Below are 10,324 nucleotides of genomic sequence, written 5' to 3' on the forward strand. Positions count from 1 at the left end.
AAAAAAAAAAAAAAAAAAGAAATATAAAATAATTGAAATATAAATATACTCTGAATTTATAAAAATACAATATTATTGTGTTAATTATTATGTAAAATTGAAACTTAAAATATATATTTTTTTTAATTTGAACTGTAAACTCACATGCAACCTTTATAAATGAAACATAATAAAATATTTTATAGAAAAAAAAAAAAAGACGATTTTTTTTATTTATCTTAGTACCTTTGTATTAAATATATTTAGGATCTTTTTTTGTTTTAAAAATTGAAACCAATTATAATTTCCAATTAATATAAATGTAACTTCATTGTGTCATAAAAAATTAAATAATCAATTAATTTATATATTTTTATATTATTATTTTTTTTTTTAATTTTACATATATAAATACATTTTTACCATAAAAAAAATGAACTATACATAATTTTAAAATATATTTTATAAATAGCTAATTGTGGAAATATTTTTAAATAATTATTTTAAGAAATATAAAAGAAATAAATCTTTCGATATAGTGTTAAATATTACGAATAATAGAGTGAATTTTGAGGATTTTACTTACGTTTTTTAAAATTTTCACCAAAAAATATATTATATAAAGAAGTATACATTTAGTATATAAAAGAAAAAAATAAAATAATTTTTGTTTTTAACTATTTTATAATATCGTTTTTTTTGTAAATTTTTTAACATAGAATGTTTTCAATTGAATTATATTAATATTTTTTTATAATATATTATTTTTCTTTTATTTTTTTGCTTTCTAAATAACGAAGTTTTTATAATTAAACTCTATGTAAAGATATTAAAATGTTTATTCATATATAAAAAGGTATTCTTATTAGAATTTCATCAATTAAATATATATGTATGCATATAAAGAACAAAAAGGGAAATGGATTTATGGGAGAAAGATTATCAAAAAGCTTTAGAAAATGGGAAGGAAATAAAAAAAATTTTAAGAAAAAATGAAAAAGAAAAGAAAAAAGCTAAGAACAGAGCAATTTTAAGAGGAAAAATAACTGAATTTAATCAAAATATAAAATTTCTAACACATCAATTAAATAATGACTATATAAAGAATGATAAAATTTATCAACGGAATGAAGCAAAATATAAAAGTAAAATATCTATACTAGAAAAACTGAAAAAAGACATATCAATCTTATACGAAGATTTCACTTTAACAAATGATGGAGTAAAAAAAAAAAAAAAAAAAAAAAAATATATATTCAGAATGAATAAATGTATAAATAAACATATATATATATATATATATATATATATATATATATATATATATATATATATATATATATATATATCAACATTTTCTTTTTTTTTAGGAAGTTTCATTTAGTATAAATATGGAGAATTTAAATGGTTTTGATAATGAAAATGATTTATATATAAATGATTTAAATAAAGAAGAATTATTATTAAAACAACAAAGTTTAATAAAATTGCAAGATGAACAATTAAATTTTCTTGAGGGAACTACACACAATCTAAAAAATATTAGCTACAGCATAAATAATGAATTAAATGTACATAATGAGCTATTAGATGATATAGATAAAGATATAGATGAAACAAATAACTTACTAAATAGAAATAGAAACATTTTTACTAGAGTTACTAGTAATACAAGTAATTATTTTTTGTATGTAATAATTGCCATCTTAACAACTACTCTTATATTATTTATAATTATACTTTAGCTTTTTTTTTTTTTTTTTTTTTTTAACTTCAAATATATTTTATTTTTACTTTATTTTTATTTTATTTTTTTTTTTTTTTTTTTTGTTTTAAAGACATTATTTTTGAATATATTTTGTCCTATTTAACATATATAAATTTTTAAATTAACTTTTCAAAGAATAAATTATTAGTTTTTTCCATAAAGTTAAAATTACTATTTTATATACAAAATATCTTTTAATAAATATATTGATTAATGAGCATATTTATTAAGAATATGAAAGTTAATAATAATATAAAATAAAAAGGAAATAATTAAAAATTACTTTCTTCTATTAATATATTTCATATACATTATTATTACTACTATATTTTATTTCTATAATTTTAATTTTTTTTTTTTTTATTTTTTACAACAGTTAATTTCATAGCTATTTCTAATAAAAGTTATCTTTATTTTATTAAATATAATAAAATAATATATTATTTTTTTACATTTAGAAATTTATGAAATCATTGTAAATATTTTTTAAGAATAAAATAAAATTGTTTTTTTTTTTTTATTTTTAATCTCTATGCAAGTTCACGCATGTTTTATAAATAATATTTAATGAAAATATAGCATTAATAAAAAAAAAAAAATATATGCAAATTATTTATTAATTCAAATAAAAAAAAAAAAAAAAAAAAAATTAAATTGAAAAAATTAAAAAGATTGGAATTGGAGTACATTATAAATATAGTATGCGTAATTTCTTTTTTAAAAATAAAATTAGACAAAAATATTGTATAATTATTTATGTAACCTTAACATAAAAATATTTAAAAAATATCTTATAATGAATATAATTAAATATATATATATATATAAATACACATAGTTATATCCATAAGCTAATATATATATGAATGTACATATATATATATATATAAAATCCACTTTTACAATATTTTTAATACATTTTATTTGATTTTTTTTTAAAAACAAAAACAAGGATATAAAAATATATATCTATTTTTTTCCTTTTATGTATAATTTATTAAGGAAAAAGCTAGTTGCAACAATGCAATACCCATAAAAAATTTAAAAAAAAAAAAAAAAAAAAAAAAAAAAAAGACTAACCAAATTTTTGTTTTGCTAATGAATATAATAATGTTCCAGTAACAGCTATAGATGAACCAAGTCCACCCATGAAGGAAAATTTTGTACCAAAAATAAAATAGCTAGTTAATATTAAGAAAACTCTTTTAACTGTACTTGCAACTGCATGAGAAATATGATTTAATCTATGAAGAGCCATAAATGATAATTCATTGTATAAGTAGAACCATAAACCTGACATTAAAACATGTCTTGCTAATATTTTTACATTAGCATTATTATTTATTAAATAATAATATGCATCTTTCCACTTAAATGCGTCTAGGAATAAGGCAGGAGTTAAGAATACTGCTGAAAAAATCGTTAACAATGCAAATATATTACCTGGTGTTAAATTCTTTCCTAATTTTTCAAGATTCTTTCCCATCATTATCTTAGCTTCTATAGCTCTCATTGTTGAAAATACATTTGCAGCTAATGTTGAATATAAAGCTTTATATGTAAATGATAATTCTTTTATTGATGCTAATGAAACACCAAATACAATTGGTATTAGGGATGAATAAGTATAAAATGACATTCTATTATTCATTAAGAAAAATGAAAAAAATGCTGCAAACAAAGGTTCCAATGCCTTAACAATATGAACAAAACTAATTGCACCTGCACCCATAGCTATAACAGATAATAAGTGAACATAACCATGATATATACTTTGTTTTATTATGCTTTTATATTTTTTTAAGAATAACTTATATTTCTGAAGTGCTTTTACTATAACATTTCTGTCACTAACATTTATATTTTTCAACTCTTCATTATCATAAAATAATTCAGGTCTTTTTCGTATTTTTAATAACCATGGAATTAAAAATATAGGCAACCCAACAAATATTTGAGTTATAGCAATTGTAATGGGCAAATTTAAAATATTCAATGCTTTTTTATTTTCGATATTATAGAAAATATTGCAAACATACCATAAACTTAATAATGAAATTGTCTTTCCTCCTTCTACTAGTTTATTTAAAAAAGAACATCGTTTTTTTTCAATCATATTTACATTTAAATTATCATTATTTTCTGATGTTCCTGTATTCACCACTTCATTTTGAGTGTTTGGAAAATTATCATTCGATGATGATATATCATCAATAATTCCATTATCACCAATATCATCTTCAAAACTTGTTATATCATCTTTAATTGAATTAAATAATGCAAATTTTGCATTATTACTTATATTATTAAATAAGTTTTTATCTTTTTTCAAATTGATTTTATGAGCATTTACAATTTTCAAATTAACTTGTCCTGAATTTTTAATCTTTCCATATTTTACTTGATAATTATAAAGAAAGAGTGTCTTATTAAGATTGTTTTTACTTTCAAATTTTTTATTTGGTTTAATTCTTTTTATATTTGAAAATGTGTTTTTATATTCTACATTTATAGGTGTGTTTTGAACATAATATTTATTCCCATTGCTTAAATTTCTTCCCAAATAAATTGGTATCTTAATAGCAATAATAATTAAAGCTTTATAAAATATATTCATTTTATATTTCTTTTTTAAGACAGTAATCTAATTACACATGTATATATGTAGATAAAAATAATAAAAATACAATAATAAAATAATATGTTTATTTATTTATTGTTTTATTATTAAAATTATTCTTTTTTATTTAAAAAAAAAAAAAGTTATGCACTTATAAAAAAATAAAATTAAAATAAAATTGCATATTATTTTAACTAATTTTAGTATACATAAAACTATAGAAGTTTATAAAAAAAAAAAAAAAAAAAAGGAAAATGAAATACAAATTACATTCAAAAATAATTAAGTCATTAATTATTAATTCTCCTTTTATGCTCAAAATATAATTGAGAAATAATAAAAATAAATAAATAAAAAAACTCTTAAAAAGAAAGATACATTTATGTATATGCAAAAAAAAAAAGATATATATATATATAAATATATATATATATATATATATATATGTTTTTTTTTTTCCTTTGCTTTTTTTAATTTTAAATGTTTTCATAAAATATAATAAAAAATAACCTGCAAAATAAATATGAAATAAAAAAAATTACATAAATTAGAGTTTTAAAAATTTATTCATTTTATCTAAGAAAATTTTTTTTTTATCGCCACTTTTATTACAATTATTTATTTATTGCTATATTTTTTTTTTTTCTCCATGATATATATTTTACAAAATATATAACAATTCTAAAAAAGAAAAAACCTTAGATAAATAAATAATAAAAATATTTTAAAATGATTTCATTTACATATATAAGTAGGAAAAACACACTATTTCATGTGTGAGTAGTTATTTAAGATATATTAATATTAAAATATAATTTTTTCATATATGCATTTTAACACATAAAAAAAAATGATTAAAAAATTAAAATGTTCGCATTATAATATTTTTAATGTAAAATATATGATTTAAATCTTTATTAGTAATTAAAAAGGAAAAAAAAGAATTTCTAAATTATTTTTATATGGTTTAATTAACTAGATAAAAAAAAAAAAAAAAAATTAAACTATTAACAGTTATGAATAAACTTTTTTTAAAAAATTAAAGTTTTATACATTGATAGTAATTAAAAAGATTTTTTTCAAATAAAATTATATTGAAAAACCTTTATCATGGTATCCTTTTGAAAATATAAATTTTTACGAAGCAAATTCAATTTTTTAGTACAATTATATAAATAAATTAGTAACCTCTCTAAAATATATTCATATTAAAATAAAATATTTTCAAATAGTTGATACACATTTGTTTTATTTAATTTTTTTTAATTTTTTCCTTTTTAATTTTCATAATAATTCTTATTGTTTTTTATATATTTTTCCTTTATTTTTATTAAGATATGTTGTGTTTATCATTTATCTGTCATATTTTTGCAGTTATTATTCTATTATCTTTTTCTTGATAATTTTTTTTCGTGCTTTTATATTTTGAATTATTTTGTTAACAATTGTTAATACTTTTTACTTTTTTTTTTTTTTTTGTTTTATGAATTGTGATTTTTTGTTATTTCTTTTAATGTGTATTATAATATATATGTATATATATATATATTATATTAGATTTTTGTCTAAATTAACGTGTAATTTTATTAATTTATATAAAAGATTATTTTTATTTGTTCTATTTTATTACTTTTTTATTATTTTAATTATTGATACATATTTTTTTTTTTTTTTTTTTTTTTTTGGGGTGAAAATATTTGAATATTTTGTATTCTTTAAAAATTTACATAACAAGTTTTTCTTTGTAAAGTTATAAAATTATATTGTTCTATAATATTTGGTTCATTATAATAAAGAAAAATAAATAAATAATTAAAAATAAAATAAAAATGATAAAGAAAAAATTGCTTAATTTTTTTAATTATTTTTATTGTATCAAGAATTGTTATATTTACCATATAATTTTTTTGTATATTTTTTTTTTAAGAATAACTTATACTTATGCTGAGATTACTATATCCCATTTCTTTACATATTTATTAAGTAAATATGAAAATTTAGAAAAATCAAAAAAAGAAGAAAATATATTTTATTATTTTACTAATTTTTTTAATTTTAATAACAGAAATAGTGACAAATTTTTAAACACAAAATTATTTGTAGTTGTTTACTTACCTATTTGTTTAAAATGTTTTTATACACTTTTTTTTGATTATGTTGCATATTATGTTTATATTCATTATTACTTTAAAAAAATTAATGAGGATTTTAAAAAGGTTTATTATTCTTCATTACCCCATGAAAATCAAATTTATAGAATGAAAGAAAATATTAATTGTAAAAAAAGAATTAGACAAGATAAAAAGAAAAAAAAAAAAAAAAAAAACATAACAAATGATATCTATATTAATGATACTTCTGTTATCTCTGTTTGTAAATATAAAAGATCCAAATTAGGAAAAAAAAAGTTTCTTATTTACAAAAAAAAATTAGAAGATTATAGAAAAAATAAAAATATTAAGAAAACAATATTTTCCAGAACAATAAATAAGAACGGTAAAATAAAAGTATTAAAATGTAAAGATTATAAATTAGAAGATAATTTATTTAATAAAAATAAAAATTATGATATTTTTTATAAAAATATTTATCATAATATATTAAAAAAAAGAGTAAACATATTTATTAAAAGAAAAAAAAGAAACTTTAACGATGAAAATAAAGACTTTTTCAATAATCTAAGAAAAGAAACTATAAATAAAAGGAAGAATATTAAATGGAATAACTTATATAATAATAAGGATTATTACAACAATCTAATTCAAAATTCTAATAACAATAATATTACAAGTGATAATTATAATATTAATCATTATAATTTCATCAGTACCAGTCATATGAAAGTTTTCTCAAATAATTTGTTTTGTTTTAATGACACTTTAAAAGATACCAACAAAAAAAAAAATGAAATTTTGAGTTTAGAATCTCAATTCAACAAAAAAAGTTACGTGAAAAAAAAAGAGAAAGGAAATAAAAAAAAATCAAATTACTTTTTTAATTATTACAAAAATTTAAGAAGGAATAGTTATATTTTGAATAATGAAAGTTCTAAAATATACAAAAATATGAATGATTGTGAAAAATCTTTTGAAAATTGTAAAAACGATTTGCTTGAGGAAAAAAATTTTAAATATAGTGAAATTGTGGAAAAACATAATATTTATAATCAAAATTTATTAACAAAGAATATACATTCTTTTGATGAAGTATTTAATTATAAATCTACTAATGATAATGTTTTTGAAAATTCAAAAAATAAAGAAAATAAAAACACAAACTTGAATAATTTGTTTAAAAGTATAAGAGGAAATATAAGTGCAGAACATTTGTTTCAATATAGTAATGAATTAAAAGAAAGCAACTTAACAATATCAGAAAATAATTATTATTATTATAATAAATTTAAGAGTTTTCACAATGAGAAAAGTGACAACTCTTATAACATGAGGAAAATTATAAATAATAAAATTAATTCGGAGTATTATCATTTAAAATTAAATATACTCATATTATCATGTATAATTATTCAAATTTCTAACTCATTAATCTTAATTCTTATTTCTAATAATATTATAATAAAAAAAGAAAAAATTTTTTTTTTTTGTTTTTTATATTCGTTATTAGAAAGTGTAACAGATGTTATATCAGATAATATTTTTTTTTTGTGTGGAAAATTTACAGATGTTTATAAAAAAGAAATTAATATAAGTTCTATTTATACTTTACAAGTTATAAGCAAAATGGTATTAAGTATATCTACTGTTTTTATATATTTTATTTATCATATTTTTATTTTTTCATATAAACAAGTAAATATTATGATCATAAATACTTTTATTAAAGTATTTTCTATTTTTATTCTTTCAATTCTATTTCTAAAAAACAAGGATAATATTTTCAATTATTATTACGATGAAAAACCTTTAAGTTTTAATTATTATTATAAAAAAGATGATATTTATAACAGCAACTCATTAAATTCTACCGAAATGAATTCCTTTCAAATTATGATAAACAAGGATAAAATAAATATTAGCGAAAATACAGTATCAAATTACAATTATTCAAATAATAAAAAATTAACAAAAAATATAAAAAAAGATAAAGACAATCTTTATTACCCCAAAAAAGCTTTTTATAATGAGAATTATGCTACTAATGAATTCGTAAATGACGATACAGAGAAGAAAACAAGATGTATGAAACTAATTTTTGTTAAGTTAAAATATATTACTCATATTTTTAATTTATTTAATTTATTTCCAAATATAAAAAAAATTTTTTTTAAAGAAAACAATATAAATTATAATTATAAATTACTTACTTTAGAAAATGTAAAATATGATGAAGAAAATAATAAAAATGTTATTAAAGAAAAACAAAATTATCTATTAAAAATACCTATTATAAAAAATATAAAGAAATTAATTGATATAAAAAAATTAAAATATAATTCAAATGAATATATTTCAAATATTAAAAATAATAATAATTTAATTAGAAAAGAAATAGAATATATGAATGAAAAAAAAAAAAAAAATAAAAACATTAATAATATTAAACTGGATAAAAGTGGATATGAAAAATATAAATACTATGATAAAATGAACAACAAAAAAAAAATTAAAATAAATTACCCATTTAAGTTATTTTTAAATAATTTGAATTTTTCTAATATTTTTTATATTTGTTTATTATTAATTATACCGACTTTTGAAAGAATATTTTTAAATTATAAAATTAAAAATATAATAATAGATTTGGATCTATATTGCTATCTAAATTTAGTAAATCATATAACTGATTTAGCAGGTTTATATATTTATATTAGCTACTTTAATGAAGAATCTTATACTTCATCTATTTTTCTCAGTTCACTTATTAATATATGTTTGATGTCACTACGTTTTTTATCTTTACATAATAGATATAATCAAATTGGATTATTAGTAATACCAGTTTTTTTATTTATTATTTTTAAAAAAAAAAAAGAAAATAATTATAGTTTCATTTAAATATTTTTTTTTTTTTTTTTTTTTTTATAGTTTTTAGAGACTGTTTTAAAATCTCTTCATAAAACTTTTTTTTATATGCCTATTTTTATTCTAGTTACTAAGGTAATATTTTTCGTATTTTTTGTTTATCTCTTTTAAAATGTCTTTCTAAAAATCAAAGGAATAAATATATCATTTTTCTTTTATATATATTTTTAAATTATTTATATTTATAAGTTTTTAGTTAAATATTTTTTACACTTTTTTTATATAAAATAATTTGTTTTATTCTTGTTTTTATATATTATAATAATTAAATTATATTCATAAAATTTACTAAAATAATAATTAAATTATATTCATAAAAATTTACTAAAATAATAATTAAATTATATTCATAAAAATTTACTAAAATAATAATTAAATTTTAATTATTCTTCATAATTATCTTATTATCAGCTAATTTTCAATTTATTTTTTTCAACTTTAATTTTTTTTTTTTATTATTTACAGACTTATATAAAAAATATACACAATATAATGTGTTCTTTCTATTCTAGTATTTTAGACTTTAGTTCTTTTGCTTCTTGTTATTTTGAATATTGTAATTATTTGAAATAATTATTTTTTATTATTTTAACAATTGAGTATTTCATTTCCTATTTTATTTTATTTTATTTTTTTTTTTTTTTTTTTTTTCTTAGTGATAATAAGTTATTATAATCTAGAAGATTCAAAAAATATACGCGCCCTTGTATTTATTTCCTTTTTGATTTTGCATTTGTTATCTCTAATAATTATATCAAAATTAAAAAAAACTTGAAATATGATCAAATGTTTAACTTTATATATTTTTTTTCTCTTTTATAATAATTAATAATTAAATTATTTATTTAAATTTCTATAACATAATAGTAATAACATATTAAAAAAAAATAATTATAAGTAATATATATATATATA

General features: G+C 15.9%; 3 protein-coding genes across 3 annotated transcripts; 2 read left to right on the top strand and 1 right to left on the bottom strand.

Moving 5' to 3' along the window:
• Nucleotides 1-898: 898 nt before the first annotated feature.
• On the top strand, nt 899-1,724 carry SYN6 (SNARE protein, putative; the record flags this gene model as incomplete). The annotated part of the gene is made up of 2 exons (XM_028672855.1): nt 899-1,201; nt 1,350-1,724. 2 exons carry the CDS (start codon nt 899-901, stop codon nt 1,722-1,724), a joined length of 678 nt encoding a protein of 225 aa, XP_028529366.1.
• Nucleotides 1,725-2,822: 1,098 nt separating this feature from the next.
• Nucleotides 2,823-4,364, bottom strand: PPT (phosphoenolpyruvate/phosphate translocator, putative; the record flags this gene model as incomplete). The annotated part of the gene is made up of 1 exon (XM_028672856.1): nt 2,823-4,364. One exon carries the CDS (start codon nt 4,362-4,364, stop codon nt 2,823-2,825), a length of 1,542 nt encoding a protein of 513 aa, XP_028529367.1.
• Nucleotides 4,365-6,196: 1,832 nt separating this feature from the next.
• On the top strand, nt 6,197-10,184 carry PGAL8A_00414400 (conserved Plasmodium membrane protein, unknown function; the record flags this gene model as incomplete). The annotated part of the gene is made up of 4 exons (XM_028672857.1): nt 6,197-9,316; nt 9,413-9,484; nt 9,875-9,965; nt 10,066-10,184. 4 exons carry the CDS (start codon nt 6,197-6,199, stop codon nt 10,182-10,184), a joined length of 3,402 nt encoding a protein of 1,133 aa, XP_028529368.1.
• Between the last annotated feature and the right edge of the window lie 140 nt (nt 10,185-10,324).

Source organism: Plasmodium gallinaceum (genome assembly GCF_900005855.1).
Source record: "Plasmodium gallinaceum strain 8A genome assembly, contig: PGAL8A_v1_119, whole genome shotgun sequence".
NCBI classification, from domain to species: domain Eukaryota; phylum Apicomplexa; class Aconoidasida; order Haemosporida; family Plasmodiidae; genus Plasmodium; species Plasmodium gallinaceum.